Raw genomic sequence first — 26,411 nt, 5'->3', positions numbered from 1 at the left:
TTCTCTGGAACCGCTCACCTTCGTGTGAGTTTGCTAACTCGGTCCTGTTCAAGTGGTGAAATCGGATGAAATCTGACGGCACTTCGTGTTAACTTGGCTAAGGCATGAGTGTCGCGTGTTAGGCGACCTAACCATGTTTAATCAAGCTAATCCGAAGTGGATCTGCCACATATACGCATCATGCTTAGCCTGCGGGAGTGGTTTTATCAACGGATCAGAAATGTTTAGATCCATGTGTATTTTGCTTATCTTTATCTCACCCCAGTTAACGAAGTCTCGAATGAGATGAAATCGTCGCATTACGTGTTTGTTCTTCTGGGGATTCCTTAGCTCCTTTGCTTGCGCAATTGCCCCATTGTTATTACAGTAGAGATTCAATGGGCTGGACGCATTCGGGAACACACCAAGCTCAATAAGGAAATTCCTTATCCAAACACCCTCCTTCGTGGCTTCCGAAGCCACGAGAAAGAAGATCAATGTAGATGATTTTTATAAGACAGTTGTGTGAGCATGTCAAGCTACTGAAGCGCTATTATGAGCGGATTTTTGCATGTAACAAGAATAAACGAAAACAGGTCCGAGGATGGCTTTCGCTTGGTGCCATGGTATGGCTCGCCTGTCATTAAGGTGTGCCGATTGCTACAGAAAAAATAGCTGCTCTCCGGCTAAGCCAAAAGGCATAGCTGTGGTTGAAATCCTAATGCAGCGCTGAGCAAACAGGTTCTAGGTTTGAACCCGAGCAAATGCAGCTCTTTTTTATGAAATTCAGCTGTAAGGGACCTTCGATAACTGATGTTCTATCATTTGTGCTGTAAAAGCAAAAACATAACTGCAGCTTGCACGTTACCGCGAAAGCAGAATTTTTGCAGGCTTAAAGTGCTGTTGGAATACTTATCTGGGCAGAACAGGCAGCTTCGATCTGAAAAGTTGACATGCGTTTTGTCAAAGTCATCAACTGTGACCGAGTTCGTGAGCAGATTCCAGCCTCGCAGCTTTTGTGCTGATTGCACGCTGCTTGTACAAAGGTGATGCAGCGCTTGCATAAATAACCCAGCAGCCGCAGCTTAGCTCGATGGTGGCCAGTAGAGGCGCCGGGCAGCTTCAGGAGAGTTTGCCGGGTTGTCTTAGCTCGGAGGTTCGTCGTTCGCCGCCAAGGTTCGAGCTTGCCGTGGAGGTCGTTCTTGCTGCGAGGGTTCCGGGCTTCTAGCAACCTCGAGGGTTGAGCTCTTGCCGCTCAGGTTTGATGCTTGCTGCGAGGGTTCTTGCAGCCTCGAGGGTTCAGCTCTTGCTGCGAGGGTTGGCTTCTGGCCGGAATTTCCGAGCACAACTTGATTCCAAGCATCGTCATTCGAAGACAAGGCAATTAAAAGAGAACAAAGTTGCTGCTGAGTTGCTAAGTTGGCCAAACTGCGTGCATGCTGCGGGCCTGCGGCTCAGTATGTTATGAACTATGGTTGGTGGCTCAAGATTGCGAGGTTTAATAGTCGAGGGTGGCAGCTTGACTTGAGAGGGTTCTGTGGCTTAGCGCGGAAGTTCTAAGTGTAGCTCGCGAGGGTTTCGCTTGCTGCGAGGGTTCTTTCCGCGCGAGGGTTCTTGTGGAGGTTGTTGTTGAAAAAATTCTGACAGCTTTGGTGGGCAGTTATTAGCTTCGGGAGAGCTGGCCGGGTTGTCCTGGCGTCAATAGCTTTGGCGCATGCATGCAGAGGTTCTAGATGTGTGCATGCTTTTCGTTTGACGCATGCATACATTGTCTTGCAGCTTAGGAGCCTCGGAGGTTCACCACGGAGGTTCAGCTAGCTGCGGAAGTTTGAGTTATCTGCCGAGGTCAGTGATAGCCGCGAGCCCGCGAGGGATCAGCTCGTCGCGGAGCTTTTTGCCGCAGAGGGTCTGCAGATGAGCTTCCTGCCGCGAGGGTTCTAAGTAGACAGGAACTGCAGACTCGGCTTGCTAATTAGCGTAGCATGGTTATTAAAACCATTATTTGTCAGGATCGGAGCTCCATTGTAGCCTTTTGTTGCTGCGTTCGGTTTGGGCGTTATCCTCGATCCAAAGTGCATTAAGGCTAATCGCGGCATTATCCTCTTCGGTATGCTAGGACTCTTACGTCTGGAGAGATTAAAAACATCGGACGCGTTGCTATCGTTGCCCACTGGACGCGCCTCTTGCTCACACGCAGACACGCCCCTATCCCTCTTCCCTTCTTCACCGCGAGCCCCACCACAAACCTTATCCCCTCCCTTCCAGCACTTTCTTCTCCAACCGTTCTATCTCTTTCTCCATTCTTCCTCCATGAACAGATGGATTGCACGGCGGTAGTCTTGACGAGCACCAAATGCGGCACCACGCGGAGGACGCGTGACGGCCACGGCTAGCTACGCTGAGCTGCGCCAACAAACTTCTCCGTATGTTGCTCGACATCACCGTGACATGGGAGTTGGGATTGATGCAGTAGAGCAGCAAGAGCTCATGCCTAATAATGGTTCCATCAACGAATTGAACCACGAGCACCCTGGTGAGCTCAAGCTAGGCCTCAAGAGCTGATGCGCTACATGCCTGGCGAGCACTTCGACAAGTGCCGGGGGTGCGGTCCGCCACTCCCCCGCGGCCAGGGGGCGAGCCGCGCCAGCCGCCGGAGGAGCTGCTCCATGGGGAAGGGTGCCAAGCGCCGCTCCCCCACGGCCAGGGGCGAGCCACTCCAGCCGCCGCCATCCTCCTCCTCCACCACCATTTTCTAACGTCGGATCCCACTATGCAGTGCTCCTCCTGCCAGGATTTGCTACATGTTGCAACCGTATGTTTCAAGTGTTTCAGATATTTCAGAAGAATGTTGCAAGTGTTTCATGTGGATGTTGCAAAGTAGATCTAGATGTTGTGATGTTGCAAGTATTTTATCTGGATGTTACATTTTCAATAAGAGATTTGAAATGTTCCATGCAACATGAAATAGATATTGCGGCGGGTTTTTTCCTCATCGTCAACAGATGGCTAATAAATTTTTTTCAACATGTTTTTTGATGTTGCAAATAGTGATTTTCTATATTGCAAACGTTAATTTTCTATGTTGCAGATATTATTTTTTTGATGTTGCGATAGACTAACGGAGCATTGATAGGAAGTTTTCCCATCGAACGTCTAGGTGCTAGCTGATAGAGTCGGAGTGCCCGATCTTTCGGTGAGTGGAGATAAATTCGACTTGGTGGAAGTAGACCCTCACGATCCGACTACGACGAGCGAACCCGAAGCGCCAATGCAATCGCTGAACCAACTCCCGATGGTTACCAACCTCGCTGGTGCGAGATCAGCCTGATCACGAAGATCGATTCCTGTCCGCAATCGAAGAACGAACAAGAAAGAGAGGCGAGCAATCTAAATATCACTCGAAGGTGGAGTTCTGAATCACAAGGACAGCGCGTATTTGCGCGTGTTCAAGAGTAGCTAAAGCTAGATGTAAAACAAAACTCAAGTCGTAAACAAAAAGGACTCGGACTAAATAAAGGGGGCGCAGCCCCTGGAGTCCGAAGGGGTCACGGCGCCCAACCCTAGGCGCCCCACCTGGGCTGCCCTGTTGGGCCATCTTCTTATTCCGATGGGCCTTCGTTCCTTAACAGCATGATGAAGTTTAATTCTCTCGCACGGGCTCGAGTGATTGGCCCAACTGGATGAGCAACTGTAGGCGCCTGAGGTGGAGGAGCAACTGGAGGCGCCTGAGGTGCTGCTGGTGTAGATGTACTCGTGGTGTCCTCATCATCCTCCCCTTCTTGAACTGAAGTCGTCCTCGACGGCAACTCCTCATCTTCGCCCACATACGGTTTCAAATCTGCAACATTAAAACTCGTGGAAACACCAAACTCCGCAGGCAGGTCAAGGATATAAGCATTATCATTAATCTTGGTTAGCACTTTAAAAGGACCAGCAGCACGTGGCATCAATTTAGAACGACGTAAGGTAGGAAAACGATCCTTCCTCAAATGCAACCAAACCAGATCACCCGGTGCAAAAGTAACATGTTTTCTCCCTTTACTACCCGCAACCTGATATTTAGCATTAGCAGCAGCAATGTTTTGTTTAGTTTGCTCATGCAAGCTAATCATTTGATCAACATGTGCAGCGGCATCTATGTGTGGGGTGTCCTCGGCATCAAGTGCAAACAAATCAATAGGCGCCCGAGGAATATAACCATAAACAACTTGAAAAGGACACATCTTTGTAGAAGAATGCGTTGCATGATTATAAGCAAACTCAACATGAGGCAAGCAATCTTCCCAACGTTTCAAGTGTTTATCTAAAACAGCCCTAAGCATAGTGGACAAGGTTCGATTAACCACCTCAGTTTGTCCATCAGTCTGAGGGTGACAAGTGGTGCTAAACAGCAATTTAGTTCCCATTTTATTCCATAGTGATCTCCAAAAATGACTGAGAAACTTAGCATCACGATCAGAGACTATTGTATTTGGAATACCATGCAAACGAATAATCTCACGAAAGAACAATTCAGCAACATTGCTAGCATCATCAGTCTTATGACAAGGTATAAAATGAGCCATTTTGGAGAAACGATCAACAACCACAAAAATACTGTCCCTCCCCTTCTTAGTTCTAGGCAATCCCAAAACAAAGTCCATAGAAATATCAAGCCAAGGGGAAGTAGGAACAGGCAAAGGCATGTACAAACCATGGTTGTTTAATCGTGACTTAGCTTTCTGGCAAGTAGTGCAGCGGGCAACAAGGCGCTCAACATCAGCGCGCATCCGGGGCCAAAAGAAGTGGGCAGCCAGCACTTCATGCGTCTTGTAGACGCCAAAGTGCCCCATGAGACCGCCTCCATGCGCTTCCTGTAACAACAAACGACGAACCGAGCTAGCTGGAACACACAGCTTGTGAGCGCGAAACAGGAACCCGTCCTGTATGTGAAATTTGCCCCATGGTTTGCCATGAATACAGTGGGCGAAAGCATCTTTAAAATCAGCATCATCCACATATTGATCCTTCACAGTTTGCAAGCCAAAGATTTTAAAATCTAACTGTGACAGCATGGTATAGCGACGAGACAAAGCATCAGCAATGACATTTTCCTTCCCGCTCTTGTGTTTAATAATGTAAGGGAAAGACTCAATGAATTCTACCCATTTAGCATGACGACGGTTCAGGTTTGTTTGGGTACGAATATGTTTTAAAGCCTCATGATCAGAATGAATTATAAACTCGCGATGCCAAAGGTAGTGCTGCCAAGTATGCAAAGTGCGCACTAAAGCATAAAGCTCCTTATCATAAGTAGAATAATTCAAGCTAGCACCACTTAATTTCTCACTAAAGTAAGCAACCGGTTTTCCTTCTTGTAACAAAACAGCACCTAGCCCAATACCGCTAGCATCGCATTCAAGCTCAAACACTTTAGTAAAATCAGGCAACTGCAAGAGAGGAGCATTGGTTAACTTATCTTTCAAGGTGCTGAACGCAACCTCTTGCGAATCACTCCAAGCAAAGGGAACATCCTTCTTTGTAAGCTCATGTAGAGGCGCTGCAATGGAGCTAAAATCACGAACAAACCGGCGGTAGAAACCTGCAAGGCCAAGAAAGCTTCGAATTTGTGTGACCGTCGTCGGTGTAGGCCACTCCCGAATGGCATCAATCTTGCTGCTATCCACCTCAATGCCCTGTGGAGTAACAACATAGCCAAGAAACGAGACACGTTGTGTGCAAAACATGCATTTTTCGAGGTTAGCAAATAAATGGGCCACACGCAATGCATCAAAAACAGCACGCAAATGTTCTAAATGCTCTTCCATAGACTTGCTGTAAATGAGGATATCATCAAAATAGACAACTACAAACAATCCTATGAAGGGCCTCAGAACTTCATTCATCAAACGCATAAATGTGCTGGGAGCATTTGTCAAACCAAACGGCATAACCAACCATTCATATAACCCAAATTTCGTTTTAAAAGCCGTTTTCCATTCATCACCTAATTTCATGCGAATCTGATGGTAGCCACTACGCAAATCAATCTTAGTGAAAATAATGGCACCACTAAGCTCATCTAGCATATCATCAAGGCGTGGTATAGGGTATCGGTAGCGAATGGTAATGTTATTAATAGCACGACAGTCTACACACATACGCCATGAGCCATCTTTCTTTGGAACAAGTAACACAGGAACGGAGCAAGGGCTAAGAGACTCACGAATATAACCCTTGTCAAGCAACGCCTGTACCTGGCGCTGGATTTCCTTCGTCTCATCCGGATTTGTACGGTACGGTGCGCGGTTCGGAAGCTGTGCGCCGGGAATGAGGTCGATCTGGTGCTCAATGCCACGAAGTGGTGGAAGTCCCGGTGGCAAATCTTTTGGAAAGACATCAGCGTACTCCTGCAAAATGTTAGCAACCGCAGGGGGAATATCCAAAGATGGTGCATCATCAAGTGAAACGAGCACACTAGAGCATATAAGGGCATAGCATGGCAAAGGAGCATCGCGTAACTCATCAAAATCAGCACGTGTGGCAAGCAAAACAGGAGCATTCAACTTGATTTCAGAATTAAGAGATGTCGATGGTTCAAGTTGTTTAGCAGTTTTAGCAGCTCTAGCAAGATCATCTTTAAGAATTTGTTCAGGTGTCATTGGATGTATAATTATTTTCTGACCCTTAAACATGAAAGAATAGTGATTTGAACGACCATGATGCAAGCTATCAGTATCATATTGCCAAGGTCGCCCAAGTAACAGAGAGCATGCTTCCATGGGAATAACATCACAATCGACAAAATCAGAATAAGCACCCATGGAGAAAGGAACACGGACTGATCGAGTAATTCTAATTTTCCCACCATCATTAAGCCATTGAATGTGATATGGATGTGGATGCTTACGAGTGGGTAAAGACAACTTTTCAACCAGCATGGTACTCGCCAAATTGTTGCAGCTGCCGCTGTCGATGATGATGCGAATCGACCGCTCCTGCACAACGCCCTTGGTATGGAAAAGAGTGTGTCGCTGATTCTTCTCGGACGGTGCGACCTGTGTACTAAGAACACGCTGCACAACAAGACTTTCATACCTATCGGCGTCACCCGGGTTGACATGTACCTCCATAGCTGCATGGTCAGTGGCAAGCATCGCATGTCGAGTATCTTCAGAATCACTAGCGGAAGAGTACTCACCATCATCACGAAGAAGCAAAGTGCGCTTGTTCGGACAGTCCCGAATCACATGGCCAAATCCTTTGCAACGATGACACTGAATATCCCGTGTACGGCCTGTGGGAGGGGCGGCGCCTGTGGAAGGGGCAGCGCTTGCAGGTTTGGCCGTTCGCTCGCGCGGTGTAGTGGTGGGCGTGGGTGGCGCAGGGAGAGCGGGTGCGGAGTTGGATGTCGAGCTTCTTCCTGCAAAAGAGTTAGAATATGTCTTCGAGCGGCGTCCCTGCACTTCACGTTCAGCTTTGCAAGCATATTCAAATAATGTTGTCATATCTGTGTAGTCCTTATAATCAAGTATATCCTGAATTTCGCGGTTCAAACCACCACGAAAACGTGCCATAGCAGCATCGTTTTCCTCCAATAACCCACAACGAATCATGCCTATTTGTAATTCCTGGAAATATTCCTCAACAGATTTGGAACCTTGCTGAAAACGTTGCATTTTATTAAGCAAATCGCGAGCATAAAAAGAAGGCACAAATTTGTGGCGCATAGCAGTTTTTAATTGCTCCCAAGTGGTTGGAATGGTATTGGGATGTTTGTGTTTATATTCACGCCACCAAATTAAAGCAAAATCAGTAAATTCACTAATAGCAGCTTTAACTTGAGAATTAGCAAGAATATCATGGCATGAAAATTTCTGTTCAACTTCTAATTCCCAATCAAGATATGCAGCAGGATCATATTTGCCATTAAAAGGTGGGATTTTAAATTTAATCTTGGAAAAGGAATCATTACCACCGGAACGGCGTGGCACGCGGCGGGCACGGCCTCGGCGGTCGCCATCGTCCTGGTCCGAGTCACCACCATAACCCTGCTGTAACTCTGCGACTGTAGTGTGCAATGCATCGAGTCTTGCCACAACTGAGTCGAGTGTGGCCTTAGCGGCCGTCTGTGCAAGGTCGAGCTGATCACACCGCTCGGTCGTCGAGGAGATCGTCGAGTCCAGCCGTTCATGAATCGTCTGAATGTCGGTGACAAGCCCTTCAACTTGCGCCCGTATGCCCTGCAGCTGGTCAGCCCCCGCGTCGACATCATCTGCCATGGTTAGCGCAAAGACAAGAACACAAGCGACGACAAAATAGGGGTGTAACAGCTCACAAGGCGCTCACACTAGTGCTGTTATCAAATTCTTATCCGTTCTTACCACGCACACAGGGGCGAACTGCAACCAACCGGTGGAACTCACGAAAGATTGGAGGAGCGATTGCCTGGAGAAACAAAATATGCTCGTCGTAGAACTATGTGGAGTTCTGGGAAGGCTGCACTCAAATGAAGGATTAGCACAATCAAACAATAATGCAAAGTTGAAAGATAGTGCCAAACACGTAACAAGAGTTGCTGGTAACAAGGAAAAATCGAAAGAACAGAGGCAAGGTGGAGAGGGCGCACCTCTTTTTTTTTTTATTTCTGTTTTTTTTTTTTTTACAGAGGGTGCCCCAAAACTGATAATATGAACACAGAGGATCTCAAATATCAAATTGCGGCACACACTTTTTCCGAAAGTACAGGGGTATTCCGGTAAAAAAAAGATACGGATGTGAAAGGCTGGCACGGAATGCGTGGGGAAGGGGGGAATTAACACCAGAGAGTCGTGACCCAGGAGGAGTCACGGCGCGCGCAAAGGGAGGTTCCACCGAAACAAATCCGAATCACCTTCCTTCTCCCTGTTGGATTCTTCTTCGTCTTTTTTTTTTGCTTCTTTCCTTTTTTTTTCACTTTCCTTTTTTTTTATTGCTTTCGATCTTTTTTTTTTTGACAAGGGAGGGGCGATCGGAGTAGTGGGATGGCGCGGCGCGGTTGTCGCGGGGGGAGGTGCGGTGGGCGCGGCTGGTAGGGTTGGCGAGCAGCGGAACGGCGGCGGCGGCGAAAACTAGGGTTAGATGAAAAACGAGAAACAAAAGATTAAACACAAGTAACCAGCAACAATTGAACGAGTAGGCACACAAATTCAACAAAGACACTTATTGAAAGAATGTGCGAGGCTAAACGGTTGCTGGGACAAAGGATCTAACCTGAAAAAAATTTGTTTTGGTTTTTGTGGACTGTAGGAAGGGAAAAACACTCGGTAAAACTCACCGATCAACCTGGAAAGCTGATACCACTTGATAGAGTCGGAGTGCCCGATCTTTCAGTGAGTGGAGATAAATTCGACTTGGTGGAAGTAGACCCTCACGATCCGACTACGACGAGCGAACCCGAAGCGCCAATGCAATCGCTGAACCAACTCCCGATGGTTACCAACCTCGCTGGTGCGAGATCAGCCTGATCACGAAGATCGATTCCTGTCCGCAATCGAAGAACGAACAAGAAAGAGAGGCGAGCAATCTAAATATCACTCGAAGGTGGAGTTCTGAATCACAAGGACAGCGCGTATTTGCGCGTGTTCAAGAGTAGCTAAAGCTAGATGTAAAACAAAACTCAAGTCGTAAACAAAAAGGACTCGGACTAAATAAAGGGGGCGCAGCCCCTGGAGTCCGAAGGGGTCACGGCGCCCAACCCTAGGCGCCCCACCTGGGCTGCCCTGTTGGGCCATCTTCTTATTCCGATGGGCCTTCGTTCCTTAACAGCATGATGAAGTTTAATTCTCTCGCACGGGCTCGAGTGATTGGCCCAACTGGATGAGCAACTGTAGGCGCCTGAGGTGGAGGAGCAACTGGAGGCGCCTGAGGTGCTGCTGGTGTAGATGTACTCGTGGTGTCCTCATCACTAGCAACGCCCTATCCTCTTTTATAGGTTACACGGAGGTTCTTGCTATGAGGGTCAGCTTCGATGCCGTGTTATGTAACAGCTTCAAGGGCTCTTTCAATTGAGGTTTAGTTATCATTAGTTGTTAGCTTCAAAGTCCCGAAGTAGTAAAGAAGATGCAAGGTTAGCTGGGTTTTGTTCGTTGATCCGGAGCTAGCAAGGTTAGCTGAGTTTTGCTGTCTTGGCCCAAAACTAGCGAGGTTAGCCAAGTTGTTTAGTTTCGAGGTTAGAAGAGTTTTCAAGCACAACTTGATTTGAGACTTTGCGAGGTTAACCGTGCTGGCCTCTAGCCTTGCGTACGTCCGGATTGCGACTTTGTGAGGTTAACCGTGCTGGCTTCTAGCCTCGTGTGCGTCCGGATTGCGACTATGCGAGGTTAACCGGTTTGGAAATGACTAGAAGCCCGAGGTTAACTTTGCGAGGTTAACTGATGGAAGGTGCGGCCTAGCTCTGTGCTTGTCTTGTGTACGGCCAGAGGACCCTTGAGGGTTGAATGATCAGTCCAGTAGAGGCCGACATTTGCCGCAAGACGGCGAGCTTGCCGGGGAAGTCGTGCTTGCTGCGATGTTCTAGCCTCGAGGGTTGAGCCTCTTTCACTCTAAGGTCTTGAGCAGTACGCTATGTTCAAGTATTTTAACTTTACCGCCATAAAACTAATTAAAAACTAATTAAATAAAAGGAGTCATTGCTCATCACCAAAACAAAGTGGTTGAGTTGGTTAAAAAGTTTACCTCGAAAACTCTAGGTCAAATGCTGAAAATCCACATGCATTATTTTACCTTAGGGAGATAAAATGAAAGAAAGGGGATGAGGGCTGCCTCACGATGCTCATCGAGGCTGTCGATGTTGACCCGCCGACTTTTTTCTGCCTTACCCTCCTCGTAGTATCGGATACGTGGGGCGCCAAAGGCCACGTCGGATGGCAGGACAGCCTCTGAGCCGTATACCATAAAGAACGGGGTGTAGCCGGTAGCCCGGCTCTTCTGTGTTCGTAGGCCCTAGATGACATGGGGTAGCTTGCATAGGCACTTGGTGGAGTACTTGGACGTGTTGTCGAAGATGCGTGACTTGAGGGACTAGAGGACCATCCTGTTCGCACGTTCGACCTAGCCGTTGCAGCGTGGGTACGCTACTGAGGAGTAGTATACGTCGATGAGGTTGTCTTGGCAGAAGTCCCAGAACTCGGAGCCTATGAATTGTGCGCCAAGGTCGGTTATGATTCTATTTGGCACTCCAAAGTGGTGCATAATTTCCTCCACGAACTGAGCGGCTTTAGCTGACTCGATGCTGGGGATAGCCTTGACTTCAATCCACTTGGTAAGTTTGTCAACTGCCATGAAGATGTGTGTGTAGCTGCCCGGAGCGGTCTTGAAGGGTCCGACCATGTCCAGCCCTCAGTGTGCGAAAGGCTAGGATGGTGCGCAGGGCCTGAGCCAGAAGGTGTTGTTGCTTAGAGAAGAATTGACACCCTTTGCACCTTTGGACGAGCTCCTTCGCGTCGTCCACCGCTGTTGGCTAGTAGAAACTAGAGCAAAAGGTTTTGCCGACCAAAGTACCCAAGGCGGCGTGGTTGCTACATGTTCCCGAGTGGATTTCATGCAGGAGTTCAATGCCGTCGCCACGTAGAATGCACTTCATCAGAATCCTTATAGATGCAGCTTTCCTATAGAGCTCCTTGCGGATGATGATGTAGTTTGCACTGCACCTAGCTGAATTTTCATGCTCTATCTTGTCCTCTAGCGCCATCTTGTCGGTGATCAAGGCTATGAATAGGGTGCGCTAGTCTTCTTCTGCCTCAATCATCATGACATTATTAGTGGTTTTTGGGTCGGCTCCGGCCTGAGCGCCAGCATCGTTGACTTGGTCCAGGTCCAAGATTTTGATGGAAGGTTTTCAGAGATCTTGTACGAATATGCTGGCCGGAACCTGTGCGTGCTTGGAGCCGAGCTTGGACAAGACATCGGCGGCAATGTTATGGTCTTTGGGAACATGGTGGAACTCGAGGCCGTCGAAGTTGGCCTGAAGTTTGTGGATTTCCACGCAGTAAGCGTCCATGGATTCCTTGCTGCAGTCCCAATTTTCATTGACTTGCTCGATGACAACCTTAGAGTCGTCATAAGCAAGGATGCGTTTGATTCCCAGGGTAACAGTGATGCGTAGGCCATGGACGAGAGCTTCATACTCAACGCCATTATTGGTGGCCTTGTAGTGGATCTGGAGCATATACTTGAGCTTCTCACATTTGGGGGATATGAATAGGACCCCGCGCCGGCTCCTTCGAGGTTGAGGGCGCCATCAAAGTACATGGTCTAGTGTTCTGGCCTCTACAGGGAAGGCGGCTTCTGGATCTCCATCCACTCAGCCACGAAGTTGGCCAAAATCTGTGACTTGATCGCATGACTGTAACAACTCTACTTAAACTGCACTTGGTTAAGTTGGAATAGGAGGCTTAGACACTAATTTAGCAAGTGAAAAGTCATTTTCTCCCTTAAAAGCTTAAGTTTGGGGTTAAGTCAAAACTTAAAATTTTGTATAGAAACTTAAAGTTTTTCCAAACTAAAAGTTGTAGAGTTTTACATTTCTAACTACTTTCCTTATTAGCACTTTTGCTAGTTTGAAGTGGAAGAGGTTCAAAAACTAGAAGCAAACTTTGTAGCTTTTGAAACTCACTTCAAAAACTCAAGTGCTGAAAATAGCGAATTTCCTCAACTTTGCAGCCCTTTTTCTCGAAATTTCTAATGTAAGATCAAGTCAAATGTTATATAAAATTTTTAGTCATACAAGTCTTTGACAACTTTGATTATTGGAGTTAGGCCGAAATCTGCACAAAAGCTTTTCAAAAGTTTGGCCAAAGTCTGAGAGCAGTTCAAAGCATATATCTTGGCAAGCAAGTTACTCACAAAAGTTACACTGAACTTAAGAAAAACCCTTTATAAGAGTTTTAGTACTCAGTTTGTAAAACAACTTTGTCAATAACACTTTGCCCTAATTCAATCCGAAATCCGTTCAAAATTCAGATCAAAAACAGCCAAAACCTTGAAAATCAGCGAACTTGGAAATCTGCCCAAGTCTGGATGACTGGCGTTCTAGCAAACTTTGGAACCCCATAACTTCAAATCTATTTTGATTTGGAAGTGACACCCTTTGTAAGTTTTAAACTTTGACTTAAGGGCTACAAATCTTAGAAAGGGAAAAGTTAAAGTTTAGTTAAAAATCTCACTAAGACTCAACCTAAACCTCAGCCCTTTGACCTGCCTCGGGAATGCCCCGACGCCAGAGCGCGCCCAGCACATTCGTCTGTGCGCCGCCCGCCGCGTGGCTCTCGCTCACCGGCGAGCTCGCCGATGGCCAACCGGCAGCCAAGACAAGAGAACTCGCTCGCTCGGTTGCGCAGTAAGCGCCCGACCCTATCCTCCCCTCTGCCATGCATCCCCTTCACCCCGTCCCGAGCGAGCTCCGCCCGATGCTGACGCGCCACACCACCGCCAAGCATGGGTCGAACCGCCTCCGCCAACCCCGACCGCGACCGTGACAGCACAAGGCCCTCGCTCCCCAATAGCTTCACCTGGCAAATCGTTTCCGCGCGGTTGCTATCCCGCCAGGCCAATGCCCGTGAGATTGCGCCTTGGAGCTCCGCTCCTTCCGCCAATGGCACCCGCCACCTATCCTCCGGCACTAGCAGCCCTCTGCTCCCCCTCCAGCCCTACTCGCCAGCGCTAGGAGCCCTGCTTCACCCTCAGCACCTCCCCGGTCCTATAAAAGGGGTCAATGCGCTGCCTCAAGGCTCCCCGCACTCGCCAAGCTCCGCCGCCCCTGTGCTCTAAGCGCCGCCGCACCACCCCTCCGTGGAGCCCCCTGCTTTGCACCACCTCGCGCCTCGCCAATACCTCCGCCCTCTTCGCCGGAATCACGCACACCTCTCCGCGCCGTCCGTTGCCCACGAAGAGCCCCTGGAGTGCCAGAACGCCGCCGGACTTCACCGCCACCCGAGCTTTCCTTCCCCACACTGTTCCGCTGTCCACACACCGTCTCCTCACCCCCAACCGCCGCCAAGGCCCTCATAGTGAGCTAGCGCACCTCCCCGGTTACTTCTCCCCCGCGATTAGGCCGGCCATTGCCGGAATCGAAGCCACCCGCCACCGGCCACCGTGACTCCATAGGGGCACGGGTGTGATTGGGAAAGCTTCGTAGGGGCCTAGTTGTTAGAGTTAGGGGCTTATCTGTAAGACTTTGAAAACCTTAAGGGCCCCGGTGTAAAACTGTCTCGGTTTATGTGTTTTAAAAAGGCAGATAAATAAAGGAACTTTGGAAATGCACTAAAAAATGTAGGAAGCTTTGAAAAATGTCAAATAAATTTTGTTGGACTCATTGAGGTACCTAGTTTCATGGAAAAATAACCTTGCTCATGTTACTGTTAGAAATAATGCTCTATACTTTTATCTCTTGCTTAGGCCTTTTAAATCATGGTAAATAAAAAAAACTTAAAAAAGACAAATCCACTTCTAAAGTGGTTGTTTCAGTGAGTAGAAGCTTGGAAAAGTAGTTAGGAACCTGGTATAAAACTTTATATCACTGTTTTAACTTTATCTTTGAATCTAGGGTTAAATCTTTATTTTTGCATAAGATTTAATCCAGAGCAGAGAAAAATGTGAAACCACTTGGAGTAGCTTAGTTTTAAAGTATAGTTCTTAGGAAAAATATGAAACATTGAATGAAACTTAGTGAAACATGCCTTTCTTTTTCTAGAAAGATAAATAGTAGATAAATATGGGAAACAATTGTCCTTCACTAAAAATCATGAAAAATTCACCCAAGTCTCTGTAACACACTTTCAACCCACTAATTAAATTTCACCCTCGGAATCACTGCAGATTTTGTGATAAAAATGGTTAAGGGCATGCTACCTTTGGGTAATAGAACAATTTTAATTATTTTTGTGCTAATCCAATGGATCCCAATTTTTTACAGTAACTCAGTGATGACATGGTGGAGATACTGCTAACTTTTTAGTGTCATATGTTGCTGTTTGAATACGGAAACAAATTTTGGAAGATGAACTGGTTTAAATGAATAAAGAAAACATTAAGTCCTAGCCAGCTTAAGTGGTAATTTACGGAAGAGGTACAGAAAAATATTCAAAAACAAAATAACTTTCCAAATGAACCTTGAACAACCCTAAAGTGACCCCCACCTTCCTTGTGAGGTCTAAGTTGTAAGAACCTTAAATGTGTACACAATCACCATCAAAGTCAACCCCGAGTTTTACACCACAACACACCTTACTTCATGAAGATAATAAAAGTCTAGAACCTTGTTTAGGTGAATGTGGTCGAAATGCATCTTACACTTCAACAATAATTCATGTCTTGCATCCTGCATGTGGGAGCATGGAAATTTGAACTATCTGCGTATGCATATCGTGTAGAAATTAATATTGCCAACGGAACCTACGAGCTCCACCCCACGCTAGAAGAGGAACCCGCCGCAGAGCTACATCACGCAGAACCTGAGCCTGAGCCAGATCAAGATCCCGAAGACCAGCTAACTTTCCATGAACCTAAAGGCAAGCCCCGGAGCGTAACCTAGTTTTCTGAATTCATACAATATATATGTTCTTATGTTTGTGTATTTACGTTCATAGGAGTTGCTTGAAAATTTAGTTGCATAATGTTAGGTACCTATGGTTGAATACTAGCATGATAGGCCGAGTAGTCGTTGTGCTAAATAAGACTCGGTAAAAGTCGACTGATTTCCTATCACTCGCGAGTTATAGGAGTTACTTGTTGCTCACTCTACAACTATAAGTGTTGGGGGGAAACATTAACGACCTCTTTATACTCCCTAAATGATGGTCATAAGGGCATGGGCCCACCTCAAGCAACAGTAACCTCCGCCAACATGGCCCGACCTCTGGGACAAGGGGTCGGACATGCCCGACGCCCCGAGGCCGCTCCTCATCTCAGCCGAGAGAGCTCCGCCTTGCCCGACCCTCGGGCGAGAGGGGTCGGACGCGCCCGATCCCTCGTGACAGGTCTCCGCCTCGCCCGACCCTAGGCGGAAGGGGTTAGGCGTCCGACCCCTCAATGCAAGGCTCTGCCTCGCCCGACCCTAGGCACAATGAGTCGAAAAGATCCATACCCACAGGACAGAGCTTTGCCTCGCCCGAGGTCGGGTGCGGATCAGCGGACAAGGGTGCAAATCTCATGGGCCCCCACCGACCTCGCCATAAATGCGATGCAGCTCTGGCGCGCAGAAAGGTGCCCGCGCTCCTCGACGTGACCCGCCACAGTATTCGAGTGGTACACTATAGCCACGACCACACAGGGCTACAGCAGCACCGTCCTAATCCGCTGCCTCCCCTGTTTGTCGTAGGGCACTCCTTACCCACGCTCCCTAGCATAGGAGGGGAGCACCACCCGGTTTCGTGCTTGGTCTAGCGGCAGAGACGTGTCGACCGTCCTCCATGACGTGCACCATTGCGGTGGCCAGACATCATCATCATCATCTTGCATGGCTACAGCAATCAGTCGCTAGACACGTCCCGCACGCTCGGTTACAGCGGCCGACCGCTGGGTCGTCTACAGGGCCCAACGACATCCATTCCCCTCCGGCGGTCATGCTGACAGGAGACAAAAAATTGGGAGGGAAGGCGACGACCCTGGGGACTCAGTCCTTCTCCCTGTGCTTTACTTTACTTACTTGCTTATCTCTTTTACTTCTCCTTACTCCTGGCTCAATTGTAACTCCCATCCCTTCCTTACCTATAAAAGGAGGACTGGGGGGACCGAGCAAGACAGCTCTCAAGCCAACCGAACACCCCCCAACTCACACACTCTCCTCATGAGCATCAGTGCACACCCACAGAGACTTGGGACCAGCTTCCCTCTCTCGCCCATTTGTAACCCCTACTACAAACTCTGCATGAGTAACACGAGCAGCTCCCCACACTAGATGTAGGGTCAATCTCGCCCGAACTATTATAAACCTCGTGTCCTCTCGTGCAACCATCCGAGCCTTACGCGCATAGAAAATAAATTCACTTGCCGTTGTCTTGACTCGTAATTCTTGACAACGACAGTTGGCGCACCAGGTAGGGGACCTTTGCGCGTACGTCGATCATCATCGGCTTTGGATGGCCAACCGCGACATCGGCTTCGCTCGCGGATCCCACATCCGCTTCGGGAGCCTGGAATTCCTCACCACGAGAGAGGGAATCGAGCTAATTCCTCTCCTCGTCCTGCCTTCTCACCCATCGCATCCGGCTCCGCCACCGGAATGGTGGTGAGCAGCCGGGCGCGCACCATGGGGCCTCCTTTAGAGGAACGACCCCTTGGCCTGCGCAATGCCATGGCGACTTACGGTCGTCTCCTGGCACGGTCCATGATCGTGACACCCGCGAACAGCGAGATTGTGGACGTGATGGGGACAGCCTCCGATGCTGGTTCCGACAACAGGAGCCACCACCCCTCGCGCGAGTGCTTCATGGCTAATGTGCACTCCAAGGGGTCCAATGATAATGGCGCCGAAGGGAGGCAGCGCACTCCCCCACCGCGCGCTGCAGCTACAACCGGGGCCCTCGCCACGGTCCCAAAATGGCCACATCTGCCGAAGGCGTGCGCGGTGCCCAATCAGGAGGTCGAGCGCCACTGCAACGAAGGCAGGGCGCGTCAACGGGTGCGTGACATCCAGTGGTGCATCTGCGAGGATGAGGATTGTCCACAACTCTTCGCACGTGCCAGCCAGAACATCACCGCCGCAGCGGCCCTACTCCGGCGACTCCCTGAGCCAGCGACGCCCGAAGAGCGACCGGCCCACCAAGAGGTGCGCAACCTGCTTGAGTGCACCGCAGTTCGGTAGGCAGAGAGCTTCGTGTCCCGGCGATGCAGGTACAACGCCAGTAGGGCAGTGCCCACCACGCCTCCTGCAAGGCGTGGGGAGTCTGTCCACCAGCCTCCCCCCGAGGGAAACCAGGCCACGCCCGCTCGGCAAACACCACCGCCTGCAGGAGGCGGAGCCCCATCCGTCCAAGGCGCGTCGCCCCCGTCCGCGACGCCCGTGACACCCTGGACGTGCAGAGGTGCTCCCGCGTGGACAGGGAGGATGGAGCGGACCGCGGCTACCACATCCACCGTGGTGGCTACTACGATAGCGAAGAAGATCGGAGCCCGAGCCCCAACCTAGTGGGGCCCAGGGCCTTCTCCGCGCGCATCCTGAACACGCCAATCCTAGCGCGCTTCAGGCAACCCACCAATGTGGCCAAATACTCCAGGGAGACAAACCTCGAGCTTTGGCTCAGCAACTACTGGCTTGCTTGTCAGGCCGGTGGGGCGGATGACGACCTGTTCATCATTCGTAACCTCCCGCTGTTCTTCGCCGACTTGGCATGAGCCTGGTTGGAACACATTCCCTCGGGTCAGATCTGTAACTAGAACGACATGAAGGAAATCTTCGTAGGAAACTTCCAGGGCACGTACATGCGCCCTGGAAACTCCTGGGATCTCCGGAGCTGCCATCAGGGGTCGGATGAGTCCCTCCGAGACTACATCCGGCACTTCTCCAGGAAGCGCACGGAGCTCTCCAACGTCGCTGATGCTAACGTCATCAGAGCCTTCCTGGTAGGAACGTCTTGCAGGCCTCTAGTCCATGAGCTGGGACGCAGGGGCCCGTGGACCACTGAGGAGCTCCTCAACATCGCCACTAGCTTCGCCTCGGGCGAAGAGGCTGTCGGGGCGATCTTTGATTGCTATAAAGGCAAGGCGAAGCGGGAAAAGGACGCTGATGAGGGCACCTCCAACCGGCAGCAGAAGAAGAATAAGTAGTAGCGCGAGGCTCCCCTCGTGGCTGTTGCTGAGTGCAAACTGGGATAGCTACCTCCTAATGGCACCCCCGGCTTCTTCGACAACTTGCTCAAGGGACCGTGCCTAAACCATGAGTTCCCCGCCAAGCACGCCTACAAGGACTGCAACCTCATGAAGAGGTACTTTGTGGGCAATCCAGTGAAGGGCAATCGGAGGCGGAAGCCCCAAGAAGAGAAGAAGGATGGCGAGGAGAAGGAAGACGGCTTCCCCAACGTGGACGGCTACTTCATGATCTTCGGCGGGCCGGCGGCCTATGACTCCAAGTGCCGCCGAAAGCTGGAACACCGTGAAGTCTACGTGGCCGACCCCGCTACCCCGACCTTCCTCAACTGGTAAAGGTCCACCATAACCTTCGACCAGTCCAACCACCCGGAGTGCATCCTACAGCTAAGACGCTACCCCCTCATCGTCGACCTCATCATCGGCACAAAGCGCCTCACCAAGGTGCTCATGGATGGAGGCAGTGTTGGGATACGAGGTAGGCTACACTAGCGCAAATAAAAATTTCTACCATGTAAAACCAGGAAGAACTGCCGTATAAGGATCACGGGATTACCACTCGACGCACTACTGGTGCGGAAAATGTAGATTTGCGTCGATGCAGCGAAGATGATCAACGTAGTTGTACGTAGTCGATCAACGTAGTCGTACGTAGTCGATCACGTCAACGTCCAGCAGCTCCTTAGCAGCTCGTCCACGTGCAGCAAGATCGCCCTTGTGCCGCGGCTCGTCGTCGGCTCGTCGTGGCTCGTCGGCGGCATGTCCGAGTGCTGCAGGCGCAACACCTCCAAGGTATCCACACGTGCAGGGAGGAAGCATCGCAAGTCAGACTGCTAGATCCACGAGTTGCAACAGGCGAGGGCGTGGGAGGCGCGGCAGATGTGTTTCGCCAAAAGGTGTCAACCCTAGGGCGCCCCCACCCCTCTATTTATAGAGGTTCCTGACGGGCCTCTGGGTCCGAGGCCCATCAGTACTTCTAAACCTAATCCAACTCGGATCAGATCCGAATTGGGCTTCCAGCCCCTTAAGTGTGTGACCCTATGGGTTCGGATACGTATAGACATGGCCCGAGTACTCCTACTTGGCCCAATAGTCGGTAGCGGCCTCTAGCAAGACGTGCCAACTCCTATACGCACACGAAGATCATATCAGACGAACCATCACAACATAATATACATGCTATTCCCTTTGCCTCACGATATTTGGTCTAGCTTCAAGCCAACCGCTCTTTCTCGATCCTGTGATTCGGAATCCCTTTGTAGGTTAACTCTTAACCGTATGTAGCATGGCCATGCATTTTCGGATCCGATCACTCGAGGGGCCCAGACATATCACTCTCAATCAGAGAGGGGTAAATCCCATCTTGATTGACCATGTCTCATAGCATGCTTCTTGACAAACCCGAAAGCTACCTTTATAACTACCCTGTTACGGCGTAGCGTTTGATAGCCCCTAAGTAGGTCGATCCACATCTTGAATACATGCGACAATCTCAGGTCTAAGGACAAAGCGTGTATGTTGTTTAAAGAGAGAACTACTTCTCGTGTTGGGTCAGTCCTAGCACATGTCTCCACATGTGTCCACATTATTAGTTCAACATCTCCATGTCCATGACTTGTGAAACATAGTCATCAACTAATACATGTGCTAGTCTAATATTCATGTGTGTCCTCACATGAACTCCGACTAGGGACAACTTTAGAATAACCATACAAGTAAAGAGTTTCACATACAATTCACATAATTGCAAATCAATTCAAGTAGCCTTTAATGGATATTCAATGAACATAATATACAAATCATGGATACAAATGGAATATCATCATCTCTATGATTGCCTCTAGGGCATACCTCCAACAGGTAGCAGCCTCAACGTCCTCTACACCGAGAACCTCGACGCCATGGGGATCGACCGATCCCATCTCCGTCCCAGCAAGGCGCCATTCCACGGCATTGTGCCGGGAAAACGGGCGATGCCCCTCGGGCAGATCGATCTGCCCGTCACTTTCTAGACTCCTTCCAACTTTAGGAAGGAGACCCTCACTTTCGAGGTGGTGGGTTTCTGTGCAACCTACCATGCCATCTTGGGGCGGCCATGCTACGCCAAGTTCATGGTCATCCCCAACTACACCTACCTCAAGCTCAAGCTGGTAGAGCCCAACGGGGTCATCACCGTCGGCACGTCTTTCCAGAAGGCGTACGAGTGCGACGTCGAGTGTTGCGAGTACGCCACGGCCATCACTGGTTCGGAGGACCATGCGGTCCGGCTTGCGGAGGGCGCCAAGGATCTGCCTGACTCCAAGCAGTCCACCACCTCCTTCGAGGCCATAGAAGGTGTAAAGGAGGTCCCTCTCGACCCTAGCTGCATCGATGACAGGACGGTGCAGATAGGCGCTACCCTATCTCCCAAATAGGAAAGCGCGCTCGTCGACTTCCTCCGTGCAAACAGTGACATTTTTGCGTGGAAACCCTTGGACATGCTAGGCATCCCAAGGGAAGTTGCCGAGTACTCCTTGAACATCAAGGCCGGCTCCAAACCGGTGAGACAAGGATTACGCTGCTTTGACGAGGAGAGGCGCAAGGCCATTGGTGAGGAGCTCCAGAAGCTTTTGGCGGCCGAGTTCATCAAGGAAGTGCACCACCCCAAGTGGTTAGCCAATCCTGTTCTTGTATGAAAAAAGAATGGGAAATGGGAATGTGTGTTGACTATACAGGTCTCAACAAAGCATGCCCAAATGATCCGTTTCCTTTGCCGCGCATAGATTAGATAGTCGACTACACCGCAGGGTGCGAAACCCTTAGCTTCCTTGTTGCGTATTCTGGCTACCACCAAATCACGATGAAAGAGTCTGACCAGCTTGCGACCTCTATCATCACCCCTTTCGGGCCCTACTGCTACGTCACGATGCCGTTCGGCCTCAAAAATGCGGGGGCTACGTTCCAGTGATGTGTGCTCAAGTGTTTTGGGGACCTCATCGGACGAATCGTTGAGGCCTATGTGGATGACATCATGGTCAAGTCCAACAAGGGCGACCAGCTCATCCCCGACCTTGAACTGGCCTTCGAAATACTGAGAGACAAGCGCATCAAGCTCAACCCCGAAAAGTGCATTTTTGGGGTCCCAAGGGGCATGCTGCTCGGCTTCATCATCTCCGTGCGCGACATTGAAGCCAATCCGGAGAGGATAGAGGCCATCAGTGATATGGGGATGATCCAAAACCTGAGGGGAGTTCAGCTCATCACGGGATGCCTTGCGGCCCTGAGCCGCTTCATCTCATGCCTCAGCAAACGAGGACTCCCTCTCTACCAACTCCTGAGGAAGACGTATCGCTTTGTGTGGATCGCCGAGGCCCAGGAGGCGCTTGACCGGATCAAGCACATCTTGACGAAGGCCCCAATTCTGGTCCCGCTGACTGACGGGGAGCCACTCCTGCCCTACATCACGGCAACCACCCAGGTGGTCAGCGCAGGTCTAGTGGTGGAGCGAGAGGAGGAGGAGGGGCACGCCCTTAAGGTGCAACGCCTGGTGTACTTCGTCAGCGAGGTCTTGTCCGAATCCAAGACCCGCTACCCTCAAATCCAAAAGCTCATATACGCAGTCCTCATCACGAAGAGGAAGCTACACCACTACTTCACCTCCCACCTGGTGACGGTCGTGTCATCATTCCCCCTCGACGAAGTGATCCGGAATCAGGATGCCACGGGGTGGATCACGAAGTGGGCACTCGAGCTTATGGACTAGGGCATTACCTACGTCCCCCGGACAACCATCAAGTCCCAGGTACTCACCGACTTTGTCGCAGAGTGGACGGAGATCCAGACGCCACCAGCGCCAGAGAAACAGGAGTACTGGATGATGTACTTCGACGGGTTGCTAATGAAAGCTCGTGTCGGAGCGGGTCTAGTCTTCATCTCTCCCCTCGGCGTGCGCATGAGGTACATAATTCGCGTCCATTTCCCCGCATCTAACAATGTCACTGAGTACGAGGCTCTCCTCAATGGGCTTTGCATCGCCATCGAGCTGGGTATCCGGCGGCTGGACATCCGGAACGACTCTCAGCTAGTCGTCGAGCAAGTCATGAAGGAGTGTAGCTGCCATGATCCCAAGATGGCAGCAAACTGCAACGAAGTCCGCAAGCTCGAGGACAAGTTCGATGATCTGGAACTCAACCACATCGCAAGACGCTTCAACGCGGCAGCTGACGAGCTAGCAAAGGCGGCGTCTGGCCGGAAGCCAGTCTCCGACGGTGTCTTTATCAGCGACCAGTACAAGCCCTCAATCCGCTACAAGGAGCTGGGAGAGGGCGGCAACGCGCCACCTATCCTGGACTCCGGAGCCGACCCGGGAGAGGTCGGCCACATGCCACCTATCCTGGACTCGGAGGCCAATGCCTCTGACCTCGAGGTCATGGAAATCGACACAAACCTAGCAGAGGGGCCCGACCCCCTGCCTGACTGGAGAGCCCCGTACCTCAATTACCTCCTCCGCGAGTTGCTCCCGACGGACAAGACAGAGGCGCGAAGAATCGCCCGCCGCGCCAAATCTTTTGTCATCATCGACTGGGAGCTCTACAAGCAAAGCCATACCAGAATCCTGCAATGCTGCATCCCAATCGAGTATGGAAAGGCGTTACTCCAGGACATCCACGCCGGAGCCTGCGGCCACCACGCTGCACCGAGAACCCTCGTCGGAAACACCTTTCGACAGGGCTTCTACTGGCTGATGGCAGTAGCTGACACCACCCGCATGGTGCGCACCTACGAAAGGTGCCAGTTCCTCACGTGACAAACCCATCTGCCCGCCTAGGCACTCCAGACTATCCCCATCACGTGGCCCTTCGCGGTCTGGGGTCTGGACCTCGTCGGGCCCTTCAAAAAGGCGCTCAGAGGCTTCACCCACCTAGTCATCGCCGTTGACAAGTTCTCGAAGTGGATTGAGGCTTGACCGGTCATGCAAATCAAGTCCGAGCAGGTGGTGCAATTCTTCACTGACATCATCCATCATTTTGGAGTCCCCAACTCCATCATCACGGACAATGGCACGTAGTTCACTGGGAAGAAACTCCTCAAGTTCTGCGATGATCACCACATCCGAGTGGACTAGTCAGCCGTAGCACATCCTCGCACGAACGGACAGGTTGAGTGGGCCGATGGCATGATACTCCAGGGTCTCAAGCCATGGATCTTCGACCGACTCAACAAGTTCGGCGGCTGATAGGTTGTGGAGCTCCCCATGGTCCTATGGAGCCTGAGGACAACCCCAAGCAGGGCAACTGGCTTCACCCCGTTCGTCATGGTCTATGGGTCCGAAGCAATCCTCCCCACCAACCTGGAGTACGGGTCCCCAAGGGTCAGGGCGTACGATGAACAAGGGAACCAAACATCTCTCGAGGATGCGCAACACTAGCTCGACGAAGCATGTGACGTGGCCCTACTGCACTCGGCCAAGTACCAGCAAGCTTTGCGACGGTATCACAGCCGTAAGGTATGGGGCCGAGCCTTCAATGTTGGGGACCTGGTGCTTTACCTCGTTCAAGACAACAGAGGTCGACACAAGCTGACCCCTCCGTGGGAAGGTCCTTTCATCGTCGCGCAAGTACTACGACCGGCACGTACAAGCTAGCGACCCCCGACGGGCAGGTCTTCACCAACGCTTGGAACATCGAGCAGCTAAGACGCTTCTACCCTTAGCTATTGTTTCCAAGTTTGTACATACATACTTCTATCACCTTTTAGTTTGTGAAAAAGGGGCGGTTTTGAGTTGCCTTTGCTAGAGTTTTGTCCCAAGCTTAGGGATATCCGACCCCGGTTCTGCCCCAGGGTCGCATATCCCTCGGGGGCTATCAAGGGCTCTGGCCCAAGACACTTGGCGTCTTCTCAAAACACCATTTTTTTCCAAACCGACCCCTTTCCTAAACGTTTGGGCATGGAAAGAAAGGAGTGCGCGAACAACACTCAGGCAAGACCGATCGGACTGCGAGAAACACACGCCCCAGTGGCTACGGTGCCTTTGCTCATTGGCGCTTCCTGATGCATCCGAATCGTGCTCTAAATTTACCTATAATGGATATGAGATTAGTACTTTCAAACATTTGATCATGAACACCAACACTTTCCGACCTTAACCAATTTCATGTAGACAGTCAGGCAATCCACCGACCACCAAAATAGCTCACCAAGCCCTGCCCCGTCCATCGTCCTTATAGTTGTAACAAAAAGGAGAGCAAGCGACTCCTATAACTCGTGAGTGACAGGGAATTACTCAACTTTTACCGAGTCCTGTTTAAGCACTGCAACTACTTGAACTATCATACTAGTGTTCAGATCAAAGGGAACTAAGTCATGCATCTATGGTTCCAAACAACTCCTGAACATAAATGCACATACATACAATAGAAGGCATGCACAAGTTTAGAGAGATTGGGTTATGCTCCGGGGCTTGCCTTCGAGCGGGGTGGAAGCGAACGGGTCTTCGGCGCTCTCGGGCTCAGCTCCTACAGGCAGCTTAGCTACAACTTTGTCTTCGGGCAACGGGTGCAACTTGTAGGTGCCGTCGGCGAGGTTCAGCTCTACACAAAATGCAATGGAAGGGTGAGATACTTAGGCGGTGATTTCAACAACACTTGCAAGGATTTAGCCCAAAAACTATAGCAAAACTATAGGAAAAGTGTGGAACCGACTTCATTGGATTCTACTCAGAAAGAGGATTCCAACCCAAGTGATTTTGCATTTTTCTGATCTTTCCTCGATTTAAGATGAATTTCCCAAGCTTTAGTTGCTTTAGAACAAGATAAAGGAGTCGAATCGGGAAAAAATTACGATCTGACCCTTAGACCTAAGGAATAACTGTACCGGGGTCCTCAGACTTAACACAGAGAAGTCCTCGAAATTTTACACAGATACCCTTGGTCAAAAGAAAAAGATACAACCGAGCCCTCGGGCGAGGCGGACAGGGGTCAGGCGAAACAGATAGGGTCGGGCGAGCTGGAAGGGGTCGGCAACTCACCTTTGGTCCTGCTGATGAAATCTTGGGGTCGGGAAGAAGCAAGCTCAGGTGGAATGAGGTACGACAGCGTTTTGGAGGCGGTGGGGCTTCTTGTGGACAACAAGCAACTCTAGCACTGCGTGAAGGAAGGTGAAGCAGCTGGCGGAGTTGGCAAGGCACGACGTTGGGCGGAAGGGGGAGCTTGACAAAGTGCTTAGGCGGCGGCACTTGCGCGTGAAGCAGAGGAGTGTGTGGCGGTGAGTGTGTTGGGATACGAGGTAGGCTACGCTAGCGCAAATCAAAATTTCTACCGCGTATAACCAGGAATAACTGCCGTATAAGGATCACGGGATTACCACTCGACGCACTACTGGTGCGGAAGATGTAGATATGCGTCGATGCAGTGAAGACGATCACGTAGTCGTACGTAGTCGATCAACGTAGTCGTACGTAGTCGATCACGTCCAGCAGCTCCTCAGCAGCTCGTCCACGTGCACAGCAAGATCGCCTCCGGTACCGCGGCTCGTCGTCGGCTCGTCGTGGCTCGTCGGCGGCTCGTCGATGGCTTGTCCAAGTGCTGCAGGCGCAACACCTCCAAGGTATCCACACGTGCAGGGAGGAAGCG

General features: G+C 50.5%; 2 protein-coding genes across 2 annotated transcripts in view; both read left to right on the top strand.

The window, feature by feature from the left end:
- The window catches only part of LOC111257069, a 53,758-nt gene extending 41,655 nt beyond the window's left edge, over nucleotides 1–12,103 (top strand). The window contains exon 9 of the mRNA XM_022826101.1: nucleotides 11,761–12,103. Within this exon, the coding sequence (XP_022681836.1) occupies nucleotides 11,761–12,103 (343 nt within the window). The remainder of the gene's footprint in view (nucleotides 1–11,760) is intronic.
- Nucleotides 12,104–22,909: 10,806 nt separating this feature from the next.
- LOC101771628 lies at nucleotides 22,910–23,587 on the top strand. Its single transcript, XM_004966965.1, has one exon. It carries the CDS (start codon nucleotides 22,910–22,912, stop codon nucleotides 23,585–23,587), a length of 678 nt encoding a protein of 225 aa, XP_004967022.1.
- The last annotated feature ends 2,824 nt before the right edge of the window (nucleotides 23,588–26,411 follow it).

The sequence above is a fragment of the Setaria italica genome, chromosome IV, assembly GCF_000263155.2.
Source record: "Setaria italica strain Yugu1 chromosome IV, Setaria_italica_v2.0, whole genome shotgun sequence".
Lineage (NCBI taxonomy): Eukaryota > Viridiplantae > Streptophyta > Magnoliopsida > Poales > Poaceae > Setaria > Setaria italica.
The sequence above is the reverse complement of the archived record's forward strand: the minus strand, read 5'-3'. Positions and strand labels throughout refer to the sequence as shown.

Excerpts from the sequence above, each read along its gene's own strand:
- LOC101771628 (XM_004966965.1), top strand. The coding sequence starts at position 22,910 with ATGGCAGCAAACTGCAACGAAGTCCGCAAGCTCGAGGACAAGTTCGAT.